The sequence below is a fragment of the Chiloscyllium punctatum genome, chromosome 9 (assembly GCF_047496795.1).
Source record: "Chiloscyllium punctatum isolate Juve2018m chromosome 9, sChiPun1.3, whole genome shotgun sequence".
In the NCBI taxonomy this organism is placed as follows: Eukaryota; Metazoa; Chordata; class Chondrichthyes; order Orectolobiformes; family Hemiscylliidae; genus Chiloscyllium; species Chiloscyllium punctatum.
Window position 1 is genome coordinate 115,380,874 of NC_092747.1, and position 20,979 is coordinate 115,401,852.

The 20,979-nt window shown below is 40.4% G+C and overlaps 1 protein-coding gene across 1 annotated transcript in view; it reads right to left on the reverse strand.

Annotated features, from left to right (window-relative positions):
• LOC140481035 (nectin-1-like) overlaps positions 1 to 20,979 on the reverse strand; it is a 59,760-nt gene that overhangs the window by 18,709 nt on the left and 20,072 nt on the right. The window contains exons 5-6 of the mRNA XM_072576633.1: positions 12,315 to 12,481; positions 2,996 to 3,074 (exon numbers count right to left, since the gene is read on the reverse strand). Coding sequence (XP_072432734.1) covers positions 2,996 to 3,074; positions 12,315 to 12,481 — 246 coding nt within the window. The remainder of the gene's footprint in view (positions 1 to 2,995; positions 3,075 to 12,314; positions 12,482 to 20,979) is intronic.

Below are 20,979 nucleotides of genomic sequence, written 5' to 3' on the forward strand. Positions count from 1 at the left end.
CAAGTGGGGGGTTAATGCCAGCAACAGTGAGATGTGGTGGCATTAACTACCCAACTAACAGAGGGGTGGCACCACCCACAGCCCTTTGCATCTTAGACTTAATCAAACTAGAAGTGGGAATGTGTTACTGTCTCATCTGCCCCTTTCCCACCACCAAACTCTCTAGAGGGCACAAAATTCCACCCCACATGTAAGCTTGTTGTCAGCTGGAGGAGCTGAAATTCCTGAATGTAGGAGCTCAAATACTAGCTGGTGCCAATGCATCCTCTAGGCTGATACTGGCATGGATACCATGCTTCTGGATGTGGTGACTCTTCAGCTGAACACATTTGTAGAGACCAGAACCAGGGAACGCAGTTTAAAAATAAGAGGTCTACAATTTTCTGACTCTGACAAAAATACTTCACAGAACTAACCAAAATACACCTGCTTTATTTTAAAATGATGATAATATATTACACACTCTCACCACAAGCCACGCTTGATTCTTGATTGAAAAGAGAATCAAATGGCATTGGGGCTAGCAGGAAAATGGAGCTGAAATTATAATCAAATCCTATTGAGCACCAAAGCAAGCCCAAGTTCAAATACCTTACTCCTGATTCTAATTTGTGCGTTTGTACTTTTAAGAGTATTCAGAGTGAGAGAGAATGAGTGCTCATTAAGGAAGATCAGCGAGGTAGTGCAACAATACCCTAAGCATGTTTCTTTAAATAGACTGTGAGCTCCTGTTGTTGTATTGAATGCTCCAGTTCATTTAGTTAACTGTGGATTTGAGAGACCAAACTTTCCAGCTTCAGAGTGTGGAAGCACCATGTTTCCCCACCACCACCATGCGCATTGCGATAAATGTAATGCTTATCCAAGTATTTGACTATCATGTGTGGTATACAGCTGAACTTTTGACATTAACTTTTGGTGGGACAGCAATGTGAGAAACTGTCCCTTTGAGCATTAAGGCATGCGCTGTCCAGCCTGTCAATGAACAAACTGATTGATCATGAATTTCTTGAGTGTATGGGGTCCTGATAGTCCCTCTGCAGGGAAAAGAAAACATAGGACCATTTAGACTGACCCTGAAGTGTTACCTCTGTGAACTTATAGTAGAATTTCTGTGCTCATTGAACGTAAACAGCTTTGGACACTCTGGAGGCAGGAAGCATGTTTCCGCTGATGGGTGAGTCCCGAACCAGACGACACAGTTTAAAAATAAGGGGTAGGCCATTTAGAACAGAGTTGAGGAGAAATGTCTTCACCCAGAGAGTAGTGGGTGTGTGGAATGCTCTGCCCCAGAAGTCTCTGGATACTTTCAAGAAAGAGTTGGATAGAGCTCTTAAGGATAGTGGAATCAAGGTTATGGGGATAAGGCAGGAACAGGATACTGATTGAGGATGATCAGCCATGATCATAATGAATGGTGGTGCTGGCTCAAAGGCAGAATGGCCTACTCCTGCACCTATTGTCTATTGTTTTCCACGTGTATAATATACACACCTTAAAATAGTTGCCAACAGCTGCATTTAAATGGCAGATGTGACATATGGAAAACCAGCCTTTACGTAGCAGCCTTGTGCATCCGTTGTTAACTAGCAGACACAGTCTTGAAGTAATCTGCTCCTGTTCGTGTTATTTGCTTTGATCCTCGATGGCCTGTCTCAAAGTTTGGCGCAGGTTGGTGGATGTAGTTCAAAGCATAACAAAAATTGTCAGCACTTCAGTAAGCTTTTTAATGGTTAATTGAAAACTCCTGCATTGCCAACAAGGGATGGTACATACAGGAAGATTTTTATAACCTCACAGCCTGTGGTTATCAATTTATTAAATTCAGGAGATGTACAGTAGTATCAGAACCTGCATGGCTGCAATTTCCAACCAAATGTCCCCTCCAAAATGCTGATTCCTATTGACAACACAGGATCTAAGATTCAATCCTTTTTCTTAACCACTGATTAGTGTACCCTCACTGTAGCAACACACCATCCCAGATCAGCCATGACTTCATTGAATGGAGGAGTAGACACAATGCGCTAAATGGCCTAATTCCGGTTTGATGTCTCATTTTATCAGAGCTCAGGACTGAGACTGTGGTGCTTGGAATAATGTTGGCCAGGTGGAGCTCATTGAGTAGATGATCCCTGATTGGGTATGTTAACCTGGGCCAGTCAGGGAGGGGACTCACTCTGCGGACTGGCTCTGAGCTGGCTGGTCAGAGTTCATATACTGTGCACATGTGAATAAAGGGTGACTTGGTGACAGGATACTGGCCTCTGTACAATTATTTCAGAGACATACTCACCCTCCAATCTTTCAGGTGTAAGGACTGATTTCATGCATAAAGAAGAACAAAGAACAAAGAAAATGTATAGCGCAGGAGCAGGCCCTTCAGCCCTCCAAGCCTGAGCCAATCCAAATCCACTGTCTAAACTTATCACCAAATTCCTAAGGATCTGTATCCCTCTGCTCCCCACCTACTCATGCATCTGTCCAGATGCCTCTTAAATTAATCTACCGTGCCTGCCTCTACTATCTCTGCTGGCAATGCGTTCCAGGCACCTACCACCCTCTGTGTAAAGTACTTTCCACATGTGTCCCCTTTAAACGTTTCATCTCTCACCTTGAATACGTGACCTCTCGTTATTGTATCCCTGGGAAAAAGCTTATCTCTATCCACACTGTCTATACCCTTCATGCTTTTGTAGACAATTTAGAAACTTAGGACTGTGTTTTTTCCACATTTGAGCTTCGATGAATAAGTAGAAAATCCCTTGAGTAAACCTGCTTCAGAATGTTTCTCAGGAGTTTGCCCACCTGGTGGACACTTTTGTGGTGCAAATTCTATTTTATGGGCACTATACAAAAACACAATTCTGTCAATCGAACATCCATTGTAAAAAAATTTTGTTTCTGACCAAAAGAATGTTCAGATAATTCAACAGGATAAATGTGACACTTCAGATAGGATTAGTTTTATAAATCTGAATTTAAACCAACTTACCATCTTAAAACGCAGCAGAAACAAACACTGGCTACGAGGATAATACATAATGCTGGTAGAACGGTTTTTGTAGGAAGCCCTGCAATAATAAATCACAATCACTTATTCCTTCATCCACAATACTTAATTTATTTGCTATAATTGATTGCTAGTTCCTTTTCTTGTAACACAGGTATTAAAAATTTCAATTACATCCTTTAGACAAGACACACAGAGCACCGCTTAAACTGTCGTTATCTTATCCATTGTCTGTTCAACCTATAAAGCATAAGAAACCACTCTGCCTGTGATTTTATCCCACAAACCAGCAGTTCTTAAGCTTATAATCTTCAAATGAAATTCCTGGACTCATTACAATCTACTTCCCTCACAAGGAACACAAATGGAAATTAATATATTCTTGTATCTCCTGGAAAAGAAGGAAAACAACACAAAACAAAAAGCTTTTTTGGTCCTGAATCAACTTTTGAACAAGGCCATAAGTACAAGAAGCCACTACCCATGACTCACATATCGGCCTGTGGTTCATATCACTTTCTACTCACACTATCATCAGGACAGGCTGATCTAAATGTTAAAACAGGAAACAATCAGCATTGGGCAGGCATTTCACATTAATATGGCAGGTTTTCTGGTTAGTCTCTGACATGTATTTTTACTAACTCACCCTATTCTGAAACTGAAATTGTCTGTGTTGCACTGAACTTGTTTTAGGTTTTAGATGGATTTGCTAAAATCATTGCCAAGCTGTTTGCAACAAGAGTCCTCCCTCCATTTCCAAACTGTGTCAAAACTAATTCACCATGCCAGTCTGTATCAGGATAATTTATCCACTGCCAGTCACTATCAGGATAATTTATGCACTGCCAGTCTGTATAAGGTACCTCACTCACTGCTAGTCTGTATAAGGATAATATATCCATTGCCAGTGTGTATCAGGATACCTTACCCACTGCCAGTCACTAACAGGATACCTTACTCACTGCCAGTCTGTATCAGGATAATATACCCATTGCCAGTGTGTATCAGGATACCTTACCCACTGCCAGTCACTAACAGGATACCTTACTCAGTGCCAGTCTCTATCAGGATAATTTAACCACACCAGTCTGTATCAGGATTATTTAGCCACCACCAGTCTATATCAGGATACCTCACTCACCACCAATGGCGAAACAATAAAAGTCAAGGATACGAGTGCTCTTGAGCTAGAAGAGGTTACAGAGACAGAGAAGGACAAAAACATGGAAGAATTTCTATAACTAAGTACTGATGTGTAATGTAGTTTAAGTTTGTGGAAAGAAGTGATATGCCTTTACTGCTGTTAGCTTATGCTGCAGGACATCAGTTAGCTCAGTTGGTTGGATGGCTAGTTTGCAAATCAGGGCGATATTAATAGTATGGGAGCAATTCCCACACCACCTGAGATTACCATTGAAGGACTCTCCTCCTCAACTCCTCCCCTCACTTGAGTTATGCTGACTGTTAGAATAACTGACCACTATTTGTCTTTATCTAATGAGAGAGCAGTCTGCAGTCTGTTGGGACTGTACCTTTACTAACCTGTGTTGTGACTTTGAAATCTTCCCCTTTGACTACAATTAACAACTGCAAGATTTTACACAAACAACATAAGCAAGGAGTATGTCCATCAATCTCTAAATTTACAGCCTCTCACCATTTCCCTATTACATATCTTTGGTACTGGACTGTAGTAATTCAGTACTTGAACCCAATTATGTATACTTGTGCTTGATTGATTTAACATCTCTCAAGATGCCATTGCATTATCACTACTATACACAAGACTAATACTGTAGCCATCTGTCTAATTTTTTTTCTGTACTTCATAAGTATTTCAGTATCACCAGTGTTCTATTGTACAATGTCTCCACATCAATAGCCTGCATCTTTAAACTGCAGCATGTTCACCCACTCAGTCATTCACAATTATTGCACAGATTGTTTCCCTTTGGAGGTGGAATAATAAAGGTGGAATTTTACAACAATCAGACAGACTTCATGGTCAAATTTCCACTACTAGCCCACAAATGACCAGACATATTGAATTCAGTTTTTCAACTTGCCTTTATGGGAGTTGAAATCTGAGTTGCTAGACCAGTACAGTTCTTGAACTATACAATCATCATTATGCTTTTCAATTCCACCAATGTGCAATTCTTCTCTCCTACTCATGAATACAGCTCGGACATGTTGACATCTGCTCCCTGTTGGATCAAAACTTCTCAGCGAACTGTTCCAGGAACTCTCAGTGCAATCAACAATTTGCCATTCTGGTGAGGCTGGCTGTTAGAACTTAAGAACTTAAACACTTCAAAATCAGGTGCCTATTTTGAGTCAAAAAAACTCAATAGACAATGGAGGAAGAATTGAACTCTGTTCTGCTACATCAGTCATTTTATGTTTATTTGAATTCTCATTTTTACCCTCACCTTTGTTCTTCTGCCATTGTGACTAGACTTAAACATTGCTCATTGAAAGGTGAGCATGTGATTTCCTTGATGTGCAGTTAGGTGAGTTGGCTGTGCTAAATCCACCCCCCCCCCCCTCCCTCATAGTGTCCAGGGTTTGTAGACTAGGTAGGCTAGCCATGGTAAAAATGGGGTTATGAGGATGGGACTGGATAGGATGCTCTTCAAATTGTCATTGCAGATTCAATGGATCAAATGAGCTCTGTCTTAACTGTGGAGATTCTATGATTCCAAAGTTGAACTCAGCTATGAAGAAGGGCTCATGCCCGAAACGTCGATTCTCCTGCTCCTTGGATGCTGCATGACCTGCTGCGCTTTTCCAACAACACATTTTCAGCTCTAGTCCTTTCTTTTGTCAACTCTCAATTTTCCTGCTGGATTTTTATCCTCAAGGAGCATGATGGGTATTAGAAGGCTCCCAGTACAATCTGCCCATCTCAGGTGTCCAAATACTCACAAGGTTGGTTGGTACATTGTTGGGCAGGAAATGCTATATCTGCAAATTGTATAAATTAGAATCTAATCTAAATGACCTGAAGAGGCGGAATGTGCGGTTGTCTAATTAGCTTTCGATAAAAAGGCAATTAAGAAATCAAATTGTGAAGAGGGTCTGAGGAGGATGCGAAAAGGTCAAGAAGGTTAAGTGGGTAAATGTAAAATTGTCAATTTGACTGGAAGGATAAAAATTAAGTATACTGTCTAAGTGATAAGAAATTGCAGAACTATGAGATACAGAGGGTTCAGAATGGTTGAGTGCATAAATCAGGAGTAATATGAATGTACTTCAAATAATTAGGAAAGTTGATGGTATGTTACAATTTATTATGACGGGTGTTGAATACAGAAGTACAGAGTTAGTGCTTCAGTTATACAAGAAAGTTATAAGACCACAGCCAGAGTACAGTTTTGTTCACCCTGTTTAACGAAGGATGTAAATCTGTTGGGAGCAGCTTAGGGAGGGTTTTCTTATGTGGGAAGTTTGGACAGGTTAGGCTTAGATCCACTGCAAGTTAGAAGAGTAGGAGATCACTTGATTGGAACCTACAAGATCCTGTGGGGTCTTAACAGGGTGAACGTGGACAAAATGTTTCCTCTTCTGTGAGAATCTAGAAACTAGGGGTCACTTTTTCGAAACAAAGGGCCACCAGTTAGAACAGAGCTGAGATGATTTTTTTAAAAACAGAGAGCCATTTTATCTTTGGAACACCCTTCCTTAAAAGATGGTGGAAATTGAATCTTTGAATATTTTTAAGATAAAGGGAGATTGGTTCTTGGTAAACAAGGGGGTAAAAGGTTATCAGAGTGAGAAAATGGTGGATTTGAGTTTGCAGTGAGATCAACCATGATCTTATTAAAAGGCAGAATAGGCTGTAGGGGCTGAATAGCTTACTTGAACTCCTTGGTCATGTGTAAGTCAGGATGGTCTGTGATTTGAAGGGAAACTTGGGTGTTCTCATGCATCTGCTACTTTTGTTCTCCTTCAAATTTGGATGGTGCTGTCCAAAGACCCTTGGTGAGCTGCTGTGATGCATCTTGTGGATTGTACACATTGCTGCTACTTTACAGGAGTGACAGTGAACATTTAAGGTGGTATCTGGGGCACCAATTAAATGGTTAATTTAGATATTGCTGATTGTTTAAAGCCTTATTGGAACTGCACTCATCCAAGTAAATGGAGGTATTCCATCACATTCATAACTTGTGCTTTGTTAGATGATGGTCTAGCATTGGTGAGTGAAAAGGTACATGACTTCACTGCAAAATTCATAACGTCTAGTTACCACAGTATTATATGGCTGGTCCAGTTTTTCCTATCATTCTGGAACCACCAGTATTGTCTACATGAAACTGAAGAATCTTGGAACCAAACTCACTCTACCAATATTTTTTGGGCTCTCTTTCCTCACAGTTTTCCCTTTCCTTTCCTCTCACAAGACTTCTGCAGAAGTGCGTATATGAATATTTGTGTATTTGGCATTAAACAAAGATTTGTTTATTTTACGTAGTAGCTTATCTGATAAGCTGGGGAGGTGAAGGTCTGGTGGTATTATCACTGGATTGTTAATCCAGAGACCTGGGTGATGTTCTGCAAGCCTGGGTTCGAATCTAATCACGGAAGATGGTAGAATTTAAGTTCAATATAAATCTGGAGTTAGAAGTCCAATGATGACCTGGAGTCCATCGTCAATTGTTAGGTAAAAATTCATCTAGTTCAATAATGTCATTTAGGGAAGGAAACAAATATTTGGCCTACATGTGATGCCTGACCCACAGCAATGTGGTTGTGGGCAAATAGGGACAGGCAATAAGTGCTGCCCTAGCCAGTGACACCCCCATCCCATTAATGAATAAAAATAAACTAGTTTGCCATTTGTTTAAAAATTAAATTTGCCTGTAATAAATGTGTTATTTTTGAATTTATTGAAAAGCCTCTTTAGTTTTAGCTCACAGTAATAAAAATAAACAAATTTACCATTTTTGGTGATTGAATAAGGTCTTTATACTTTTAGTATAGCCGTTGGAACAGCTGGATTTGATTTCCAATGCACTCCTTCTGCCAGAGCTACAATATGGATGTAGGTTTGCTTGCTGAGCTGGAAGGTTCATTTTCAGACGTTTTGTCACCATACTAAGTAATATTATCAGTGAGCCTCCGGATCAAGCACTGGTGGCATGGCCTGCTTTCTATTTATGTGTTTAGGTATCCTTAGGTTGGTGATGTCATTTCCTGTGGTGATGTCATTTCCTGTTCTTTTTTCAGGGGATGGTGAATGGGATTCAGGTCAATGTGTTTGTTGATAGAGTTCTGGGTGGAATGTCATGCTTCTAGGAATTCTCGTGCACACCTCTGTTTGGTTGTACTAGGATGGATATGTTGTCCCAGTCAAAGTGGTGTCCTTCTCGTCTGTATGTAAGGATACCAGTGAGAGTGGGTCATTTTTTTTGTGGCTAGTTGATATTCGTGCATTCTGGTGGCTAGTTTTCTGCCTGTTTGTCCAATGTAGTGTTTGTTGCAGTTTTTGAGCATTGAATTATAGAGCTTGTCTTGATGCAAATATTGACTCAGTACAACAGATGTCCCTCCACCTCGATCTCAACCAGCAATTTAGCTCATGGAAGTCATGTTTCAATAGTCTAGGGCTATCTGACTTTACAAATTTCAGAATGGAACGTGAGGCCATGGACAATATCTTAATGGTAATGCTAACTGAGGTTGACTTTGAAGGGCTCTTTTAAAGTAACCTAACAAAGCATTCATAAAATATGAAACTGCTACATGGTAGTGTTGCAAGAAGAAAATATGTGGAAATTTTCCCAGGGTACAAAGCAACGTGCAATAAGTGCAGTAGTGCCCGAAATGCTCACATCCTGGGAATTACTTTTTTTTTAAAAAATGTCCGTTCCTCAGAACAAAGGTTTTCGACCTATGTTAAGATTACTGGGGTAATAGTACTCAGTCATCTTCTGAGAACAATAGAGCTGGACAAAGAAAAAACTGCTTGTAAGAGAGAGGAGAATTCTTCAAATAAACAGTTCCAATAAAAAGGAAGAACAGAACATTTTCAATGTCAAAGGAACAGGGAGCCAGAATTTAATAAAATTCAACCCACACATTTTGGTGGCCACCTTAATTAAAAGTTCAAAAGAAATAAGATAAGACTGCCAATGAGAGAGTAAAGTTTTCATACAGAATAAAGTCAGTTACATGGTTTATTATTCATCCTTTATGAAATATAAGGGACTACAGGTGGGCAGAAAGTCTAGAAATAACGAGCTTGTTCTTTTTAAAGCAAAGAGATGAAGGTGAATGTCAGTGAAGGAACAAAAGAAAAGAATTATAATGGCATAAATCAGCAGAAGCTGTTCATACTGACTGAGGGGTTCGTAACTAGAGAACATAATTTAAGATAATAGGTAAAAAATGGTGAGATGTGAAGAGTCAATTTGCACAGTACACTAATGTGAACTCAAAACCACTGCCTGAAAGGGTGTCAGGAGATTTATAAGTAAAGGGAAATTGGTATGTCCTTGAATGGGAGAAAATTATAAGGTAAGTTACGACTACCATGTAGCACTCTCATCCTTTATGAATGCTTTGTTAGGTTACTTTAAAAGAGCACTTCAAAGTCAACTTCAGTCAGCATTACCATTAAAATGTTCTCCATGACCCCATGTCCTATTCTGAAATTCAGGAAAAGAGCCAGCACAGGCACAATGGCCCTAATAGCCTCCTTTTCTGATTCTGATTTAAGGTGGATAAAGTATTGGTCCAATGCAAAATCTCCAAAACTTAGAACCAGACAAAGAGCGTATTGAAGAGAGCAAATATTTCCTTGGGAAACAGATCAGATTATCCAAGCTGCCAATCCTTGACAGATGGCGATTAATTTAATTACCCAAGATTTAACAGCAGCTTCCATCCTTTTCAAAAGCATCAATGTTAGACTAAATGAGTATGCGATGCAAGAGAAATTGATTCATTTCAAGGATGGAGTAAAATTGTTATATACTTGACAAAATCCATTGGATAAGCCGCAAAAATAAAACATGATTTGGACTGCCCATGAATTGGCCATGCTATAAGCCACAGGAATCAAAGCAGTCAATGGGACCACTTCTGAGCTATACAAAATTTGATTCATTGAGTGGTTTAGAGGGCAATTTCCATTTGAATGTTTGAACAATAGCTATTATGTGTAAGTGGAAATTATAGTTTGACAATGGAATTGGCATTGCAAATTAAGGTGGTAAGACTCGTAATGAGTCAGGCAGGCAATCAGGGAAAATGTCACCATCACCTCGGATGGTGATGGTGAGCACGAGGGGACATAGCTTTAAATTGAGGGCTGATAGATGTCAGAGGTGGATTCTTTACTCAGAGAGTAGAAAGGGCATGGAATGCCCTGCCTGCATCAGTAATAGACTTGCCAACTTTAGGGGCTTTTAAATGGTCATTGGATAAAGATATGGATGATAATGGGTTTAAATGGGTTTCAGATTGGTTTCACAGGTCAGCACAGCATCGAGGGCCAAAGGGCCTGTACTGCTCTGTAATGTTCTATGTTCTAAAGTTATCAATCATCAACAATAAGGTAGGTGAATAGTTCGGGAGTGTAGGCAGGGCATCTTACTGGGATAGATAGTGGGCCAAAAAAAAGATGAATGCAATTTATCTCAGTCCTTATGTCCTGATTCATCAAAGTCGGCACCTAAAATCTTTATGATTTACTTTTACACTCATATCTATAAAGTGTTTTTGTGATGGAAGGATTGTACACGCTGGTGCATCTTATTGTATATTGCTTTTGAGCCTTACGGTAACTCTCATGTAAATGTATTAGATTCCTTAAGACTGTCACTGGGTTTCTATTTTTTTTTGTAATGATGTCTCCGATATCAAGTCCACAAAAAATGCAACTTCTCTATGGAGTCACTAAACAACTCTCAAAGGCTTATTGAAAAGTCATTTCAAAAATTGCAATGCAACTTTAACCCATTCTTTGATTTAGCAGTCTCAACATCAATTAAATAAATATTATCCAACAACCTGCTTGGATAAAAACTGAGAGAATTGCGGATGCTGTGAATCAGAAACAAAAACAGAATCTGCTGAACTTTTCCAACAATTTCTGCTTTTCAGCCTGCTTGGATTTCTTGTTGAAGGGTGCCTCAAAAATATAATGCTTGCAAACAGGCATCACAACCTGATCCGAGACATTTTGGAGCAACTTTTACAGCAGTGCTATTTTGGTCATAACTTATGCTTTTGGTTGGATTTTGATCTTTTTAGCAGAAGTTGGGAAAAATCCCAGCTTACTGAGTTGGCCTTAAGAAAAACGATATTGATTAGTGGGATTTTCACTCCGGGGGGACGGGGGGTGCTGGTAAAGGTGCATGTTTAGTTAGCAGCCCAGGTATCCACACTTTGTTGAAAGGGATGCTTGTAAAGGAAAACATTGCTTAATTAACAGGTTTTCATTCTTGCATCTATTTTTTCAATAGCTCGATGTTTATTTGCACAAGGCATGGACCGTCAACTTTATTGTTTCTATATAGGTGATATTTTAAGAGTTTAAGGATGGGTATAGGGCCGGTGGTGGCGTGGAGAGTAAAAGGAGTGTTGGAGGGTAGGGGTTGTGCACATGGGTAAAAGATTTTTAAACTACCTGTCAGAAGCTTCCAGCATCTAGTTTATCGTTCATGACTCCTCTGAGAGACTGTTAATCACAAATTCAGGGTAAGCTGCTTCAACTTCATTGATTTTATTAGGATGAGGTGATTTTACCACCTTAGAGGAACTGCTAAGATTGGAATGCATGTGCTGTTACATTTCCCACACTCTTCTCGTACACTAGCAAAACTTGGGGTACAAGGAATCTCAAAATTGCGTACCATGCACTACTTTTAAAGGCCCACACAATCTCTCCAACTTTGCAAAAAAAAAATCCAGCCTGTTATTGTCAAGAGTAATCCATACTGCAATTAGGTTAGTGACACAACGGTCTGTCGCTTTTAACAGGGTTATCCCATATCATAGCTGTAAAAACATTGCTCGACAGAATGATGCATTTACGAGGAAACCAAACCTGTCAATGGTGAAACCTTCATGGAAAACCCTTAAAGATTGAATTTTGCATGTAGTGCCTTGACTTTTTTTCAAGTGAATGCTCAATGTAGGTTGTTGTTTACATGATAATGTTACAAATAAAATGTTTACTTGGTTCATAGAAAGAATCAATTTATGTTAGAGTCCTGAAGCCCTGTGATTTCTACCCAAGCCATCTTGGATCAAACAAAATTGTTCTTAGTAAAATATAAATACATACATTGGTTTTCAGCTGGAGTGATCTCAATTTCCCAATGTGTTTTCTTTGTCCAGTGTTGATAAGATGCTTCGCACATATACATGCCAGCATAATATTCTTTCAGAGGTGCTTTAAATTTGAGCTTATTTTCGATCAGTTCAATGCCTTCAGGAAGTGAATCATTTTGTCTTAGAAAAGAACAGATAGTTATTCAAAAAACGTTAAAAGAAAAGTACTTGGCAAATACATTTTGTTGCATATACATTCTGTTGCAAAATATTTGACATTAGCTTTGATGTATATATTTTGATTGCTGCTGCTGCTGCTGAGAAGCTGATTTGCTTTCAGTCTTTAAGTATAGGGAAGCAGGTGAGTGTGGAGCAAGTGGGGAGTCTGCCAGGGACTAAGATGAACTGGTGGATAGCTTTCCTCAGCACTCTGTTTCAGATCTGAAAAAAAAGCCAGAAAAAATTCCTCCAGCCCGCACCTGTCACACCCCTTCACCACCTCCACATAGTCCCCATTTCCTTTCCATACCAACACATATGTTATGAAGATCTGGGTGTACTGTTCCTTTAAGAGAGTTAAAAGCTAGCAGTGACACCACCAAGTGTTCTCAATAAAACACAATGTAACATATGGTCCAGCTACTGGGGTAGCTAGTGTAGTTGATTACCTGGAGACAAAAAACAGATTTGAAATAGGCCAATCCGTTTAAATTATAACCCAAAAAATACCAAACTGCAATCAAGATTGAATTTTGTATATTGACAATCTTAAAAGCCAATGACACAATCTGATGCGTTGGGGGCATAAGACTGACGAAAATTGAACAGTTGGGAGGAGAACTGCCAAACCAACACCATCTGCAAACTGCCCAGAGAATTTCTCTCTTAAAGGTACCTATATCAATCAGTAACATGTGAAGCAAAATCCCCAAGAAGAAAAAAAGAAGACAAGAATGCAGAGAAGAACGGAAAGCTGCCTGGTTTTGCGATAAGACGTTTTGTTTTGTAAATCTTAATCAGGGTTTAATCAGACTAGTATTATAAAAGGGAAGGTAAAAGATAGGTTAGAGGAAGGAGTTGTAAATAATTGTTAGTTAATCATTCTCTGTCATACTTTAAGAAATAGAGTTGTTAATTTTTACTTAAATAGTACTTGGCCTCTCAAAGTTTCACAGATTACTGCACAGAATATTTCTTTTCTGTGTTGCTGGTTTAAATTAAGCAGGAGAGTTTACCCCATGTTATGACACATGCTACCTCATGTCTTGTTGTCACCCAAAGGTCTTTTATAGTCCTATGCCAACTAATACCGGGTTGGTCATCCCCATGACACTTTATGGTGCCTATACTAGCCTATTCCTCTCTGGCAAACCTCTATTACCCTTTTGATAATTTAGTGCCAAGTGATGCCCAGCCTTGTCACCTCAACCACCAGTCTTTCCCACCACCTACCATGCCAGCTCACTCAATATCCACTATAGGCAGGTTCTAGCTTGCATATAGGGATGAATTATAATAAAGTTCTAAATGGCTTTAACACTTAAAGAAAATACTCATTCTTGAAACAAAATGTATTACATTTACATTTCTTTATCTACATCACACCTTATAACAACATAAACATCATTTGAATGTATGTCGCTTTTCATAACATCCATTAGAATTCATAGTCCCACTTCAAAGACTCTATAACAACTTGTAGTTGTTGATCAGATTGTGAAATTGTAGGCATGCTACTGATAATGGACATTTTTTTCATGCCAGGCGTCCAGTAACAATAGTCATCAGGCTTACATCAACAGACATATGAAGCATTTTAGTTTACCGCTCCAGACTTTCTCATCAAAGATTTAAACAACAAGAATATTACAAAGCTTAAAATCACACAATATTAGCTTTCGGAGTGCTGCTCCTTCATCCAGACCACCTGATGAAGGAGCAGCGCTCCAAAAGCTAGTGCTTCCAAATAAACCTGTTGGACTCTAACCTGGTGATGTGTGATTTTGAATTTTGTACACCCCAGTCCAACACCAGCATCTCCATATCTTTACAAAGCTTGGCAGCTTGACAGCTCTCCTGTTCCACTTGACATTTGGATGATGCTTTTGACAGTTCTTCGTGACAATTCATAGTTCCAAGTAACTTATGCATCTTTTTTTACACATTTTTGCCTTCTTTTAGCAATCCCAAAGATACTTTACCTCTCCCAGATGCAAGCTGACCTCCCTTAGTGACAGAAAAGCTTCAACAAATGATGTTCCGAAATTATAGTCAAAGGATACGCTGGCTATACAGATGAATCCACAACGTTCAGACCTTCTCCTCTAACATCAGAGATTTTTTTTTCAGATACCCAGGTGACCAAATTCATGCAGAAGTGCAACCAGCAGCTGATTTAAAGCAGCCTCAACTAGGGTCACAAGTACCACTCCTGACTCTCACATGTTCACATACCATATCGCCCAAAAATTAAATAAAAAATCATAGCTGCTATGTTCAGGCCAGGATTTCTAACTTTTAAGCTCATCTGTCATTTTCACAATGATAGAGACTCACTGTCATTGCAAAAAGTTCATTAAATCAAGTGTACTGGCTTAAGGAGATATTTGGTTGCCCTGCTATATGAAGGATATTATTAAATTGGAGAGGGTTCAGGAATAATTTAACAGGATGTTGCCAGGATTGGAGGGTTTGAGTTATAAAGAGAGGCTGGAGAGGCTGGGATGTTTTTCATTGGAGGGTAGGAGGTTTATAAAATCATGAGAGACATAGGTAGGATGAATAGCAAAGATCTTTCCTCTGGAGGTGGGGGAAAATCAAAACTAGGGGACATATTTTTAAGGTGAGATGAGAAAGATTTGAAAGAGACCTGGGGTAATGTTTTTACACAGAGGATGGTTCGTATATGAGATAAACTGCCAGAGGAAGTGGTAAATGCAGGTACAGATAGAACATTTAAAAGACATTTGGACACGTACATGAATAAGAAAGGTTTAGAGGAATATGGACAAAATACAGGCAAGTGGGACTAAATTAGTTTGGGACACTTGGTCGGCATTGACGAGTTGGACTGAAGAGTCTGTTTCTGTGCAGTGTGACCCCATGATTCAAAGATAATGAAGTTTTTAAAAAAAATTCAACCCATTATAGCTCCTCTATCCATGGAGGCACTATAATTCTCAAATATAGTGTCCACATAATTCTTACTCAGTTTCAAAGATTTCTCAACATTAAAGGCATCAAGGCATATTGGGGGATAGTCTGAGTATTGTGTTGACAAAGAGTGATTATATTGAAACGTGAAGCAGGCTTGATGGGCAAATGTCCTACTCTTAAGTTCTATATGTCCATATTTGTACATAACTCCACCACTCAACTCTTTCTAAGAGTTTATTTCAAATGTTACTCACTCTTTATGTGGAAAATAACTTGCAGATAACAGACCGAAATGCAGCTTTTAATAGCTTCTATATGCTTGTTCTTGTGCTTTACTCACAACTTAATTTGAAATGGTAATCCAAGTTGGACGGTTCTATTACCTTAATCACATCCTTTAAATCTAGTGATTGGTATTTATACTTGTACTTCCAAACTTTCAGGGGGAAGCTCACCTCTGCTTATTTGACTTGGCTCTCTTCAGCTAGTGCCTCTTTAATTAGTCTATGTCAAGTCCTCCCTCTGCCTCCAGGAGTAAGTTAATTTCTCAGAGCTGTTGATGAATCAAAAGCCAACACTCTGCACTCAGCTATCTTACAGAGTGAAGACCATCGCCGGTGAGGCAAGAACAATGTTTGGAGATAAGATCAGAATATTGAGGTACAGCAAGGAGGGTCACAATGAATGATGGAGTGAGCAGGGAGAACAGGGATGGTGTGAGGTAGAATTATTGATATGGGTCCTCCGGTTAACGTGACTCTGGAAAGATATAGCCTCCTTTTACTGGCCAACAGCCTGAAGACTGAAACCTCCCAGGCTACAGAGCTCTCCTGCCAAGTGCTAGAGATATTTTCGAATGAACTTGTTCAGAAATGCTATAATACAGCTCTGGAGCAGGTTGGACTGAACCTAGTCTTTCTGGCTCAGAGATAGGGACACTATCACCGCACTACAAGAGACCCCGACAATATGTCAAATTGATGCAGTGGTGAAATGAGGGCCTGAGCTGGGGCACTAACTTCCCACTTTAGGGGCTCAATTGGCCAGAGTTGGGCATAAAGATCATGGGTTCAAATCACGCCCAGAAGTTTGAGTTTATGGGGCTGCAAATTAGTGCATTACTTTTGGAGTGTTGCAGTAATGGATGTACCACTTTTTGAATGTGATGTTAAATTAAAGCCTATGTGCTTCCATATATCCCAACCAATCTAGTCCCACCTGCCAGCACCCGGCCCATATCCCTCCAAACCCTTCCTATTCATATACTCATCCAGATGCCTCTTAAATGATGCAATTGTACTAGCTTCCACCACTTCCTCTGGCAGTTCATTCCAAACACATATCACCCTCTGCATGAAAAGTTGCTCCTTAGGTCTCTTTTATGTCTTTCCCCTCTCACCCTAAACCTATGCCCTCTAGTTCTGGACTCCCCCAACCCAGGGAAAAGACTTTGTCTATTTATCCTATCCATGGCCTCATAATTTTGTAAACCTCTATAAGGTCACCCCTAAGCCTCCGACACTCCAGGGAAAACAGCCCCAGCCTGTTAAGCCTCTCCCTGTAGCTCAAATCCTCCAACCCTGGCAACATCCCTGTAAATCTTTTCTGAACCCTTTCAAGTTTCACAACATCTTTCAGATAGGAAGGAGACCAGAATTGCAATATTCTAACAGTGGTCTAACCAATGTCCTGTACAGCCGCAACATAACCTCCCAACTCCTGTACTCAATATTCTGACCAATAAAGGAAAGCATACCAAATGCCTTCTTCACTATCCTATCTACCTGCAACTCCACTTTCAAGGAGCTATGAACCTGCACTCCAATGTCTCTTTGTTCAGCAACACTCCCTCGGATCTTACTATTCAGTGTATAAGTCCTGCTAAGATTTGCTTTCCCAAAATGCAGCACCTCACATTTATCTAAATTAAACTCCATCTGCCACTTCTCAGCCCATTGGCCCATCTGATCAATCTGATCAGTTGTAATTTGAGGTAACCTTCTTCACTGTCTACTACACCTCCAATTTTGGTGTCATCAGCAAACTTACTAACTATACATCTTATGCTCACATCCAAATCATTTATATAAATGATGAAAAGTAGCAGACCCAGCACCGATCCTTGTGGCACTCCACTGGTCATAGGCCTCCAGTCTGAAAAACAACACTCCACCATCCTCTGTCTTCTACCTTTGAGCCAGTTCTGTATCCAAATGGAGAGTTCTCTCTGTATTCCATGAGATCTAACCTTGCTCACGAGTCCCCCATGGGGAACCTTGTCGAAAGCCTTACTGAAGTCCACATAGATCTCAAATATGGCTCTGCCCTTATCGATCCTATTTGTTACTTCTTCAAAAGATTCAATCAAGTTTGTGAGACATGATTTCCCATGCATAAAGCCACGTTGACTATCCTTCTCATCTTCAGATCAGAAGTGGGGATTTTCACCAATGATTGCACAATGTGCAGCATCATTTGCAACTCCTCAGATGCTGAAGCAGTTCATGTTCAAATGCCACAAGGTCTGAATGATATCCAGGCTCCAGCTGACACGTGGTAAGTAGCATTCGCAACACAATATCGCCAGGCAATGACCATTTCCAATAAGAGATGAACTAATGGAGTTACCATTACTGTATCCCTAGTATTAATATCCTCGAGGTTACCATTGACCAGAAACTCACTGGACCTACCACATAAATGCAATGGCTACAAGAGCCGATCAGAGACTAGGAATCCTGCAGCAAGTCACTCACCTCTTGACTCCCTAAAACTTGTCCACTATCTACAAGGCTCAAATCAGGGGTATGATAGAGTACTCCACATTTGCCAGAATTGATACAGCTCAAATTAAACTCAAGAAGCTTAACACCATCCAGGACAAAGCAGCCAACTTGATTAGCACCACATCCACAAGCATCCACTCCTTCCACCATCGACGCTCAGTAGCAGAAGTACACCATCTACAAGACGCATTGTAGAAATTCACCAGTGATCCTTAGACAGCACCTTCCAAACCCACAACCACTTCCATTTAGATGGATAAGGGCAGCAGATACATGGGAATGTCGCCAATTGCAAGTTTCCCTCCAAACCACTCATCATCCTGACTTGGAAATGTATTGCTGTTCTGTCACTGTTGCTGGACCAAAATCCTGGAATTCCTTCCATGCTGGCATTGTGGGTTGACCCAGAAAGGTGGACTGCAGTGCTTCAAGAAGGGAGCTCACTACCACCTTCTAAAGGGCAACTGGGGACAGGCAATAAATACTGGCCCAGCAAGTGATGCCACAAAGGAACTAAATTTTAAAAGTTCTGTAATTTTCACCCCTCCATGAGTATGGATGCTGCTACCCCATTCCACGAAGAGACGTGATGGAACGAAGTGTAGACAGGAGGCAAGTTAAAAACAAGTAGCAAACCAGGCTTCCTGGTTCTCCTGTCATGCATGCAGTAGATAGTCAGCACATTGAAATTGAACCCCTTGTGTTTTATGTCAGCAGGATGTGGGTCAATGTTGTGGATTTGTCAAACAGCAACTCACTGATATCAATCAAGTTATTAAGTGCATCAACAGAAAATGACTGTTACTGCCTCTCCACAAAGCCTGAAAATCAGCCCTACATTGCAACAATCCCCAATGAGATCAACAAAGCCCTGGGAATAAGCTGAGATTCTCACTTGTTCTCCCTCTCAAATGGAGAATAATAGCAGTTGGTTTAGACCCCTGTATATCAAAAGGAGATGGGTGCAGGATTTGGGTTTGTGCTGAATAATGTTTCTCATTACTGAAAACTAATTCTAAAGATAACACTGAGTGTTTTGAAGATAACACGAAATGGCAAATGATGTGCATGCACACAAATCGTAGTGGGTATGTTCGCCGAGCTGGGAAGTTGCTTTGTAGAAGTTTCACCCCCCTGTTTTGGTGACATCTTCAGTGGTTTGGAGCCTCCTGTGAAGTGCTGCTGTACTGTGTTTTCTGGAATTTATTTGGCTCCGTTCCTGCTGCTTCCGGTAGCCAGTTCCAGTTGTTCATTGTAGTCACCAGTATATTGGGTCTAAGTCGATATGCTTTTTGGTGGAGTCTGTGGATGAGTGCCATATATTTGTAGAAATTCTCTGGCTGTCCTCTGTTTGGCTTGTCCTATGATCGTTGTGATGTCCCAGTTGAATTTGTGGTCCTTGTTATCTGTATGTGTGGCTACTAGGGACAGCTGGTTGTGGCATTTAATGATTAGTTGGTGTTCGTGGATGCAGATTGCTAGTTGTCTGCCTGTTTGTCCAATATAATGTTTCATGCAGTCTTTGAATGGAATCTTGTAAATTACATTAGTCTTGCACATGATATGTGGAGGGTGTTTTGTTCTGGTGAGTTGTTGTCCAAGCATGGCTGACGGTTAATGGGCTGTCTCAACTGGGACAACACAACGATCATAAAACAAACCAAATAGAGGAGGGCCACAGAGTATTTCTGGAAGCATGGCACTCATCCATGGACTCCATCAATAAACACATTGATCTGTACCCAATATACCGGCCACCATAACAAACAACTGGAACTGGTCACTGGAAGCATCAGGAACGGAAGCAAATAAATTCCAGAAGACACAATACAGCAGCACTTCACAGGAGGCTCCAAAGCACTGAAGGTGTCACCGAGACAGGGGACAAAACGTCTGCAAATCAACTTCCCAGCATCCAAGCTACAAATCTTTATGCAAGCCATGCACACAGGTGTCCAGCAATAACATGTCCAATAACTAGCTTGACATTTACTGACATTATGATCATTGACTATGCCACTGTCAACATTTGGTGGTTACCATTGACCAGAAACTGAAAAAGATCAGTGACGACAAGAAAATGTCAGAAGCTAGGAATTCTATCTCACCTCCTCTCTATCATTTACAAGTCACGGGGTCTGGTTTGTGATGATGTGCTCTCCACTTGGGCTGGGTGAGTGCAGCTCCAAAACTAATTGAGAAGCTTGTCACCATCCAGGACAAAGCACCCACTTGACTGGTGCCATATCCACTGACATTCACTCTCCTCTCCATCAAACAGTCCCATCAGAAATTCACTAAGGTGCTTAGGCAGCACTTTCTATACCCATGACCACTATCATTTAGAAGGACACAGGCAGCAGATACCCTGGAACACCATCATCTGCAAGTTCCCTTCCAACCACTCAGCATCGGTTTGGAAATGTATCTCCATTCTTTCAATGTGACTGGATCAAAATCCTTGAAATCCCTTCTCAACAGCATTGTTGTGACTATGGAAATAGACTACAATGATTCAAGAAGGCAGCTAACCACCACCTTCTCAAGGACAACCAGGGATGGATAATAGATGCTGACCTAGACAATGGTGCCCAATCCCAACAATGAAGAAAATATGACGTCCAAAAACTTCCCCCACTCTACCAGAAATCAGTGTGTACTATCTGGAAAATGCACTACAGAAATTCACAAAGGTCTCTAACCAGCACCTCTCAAACCCACATACACTATCATCTA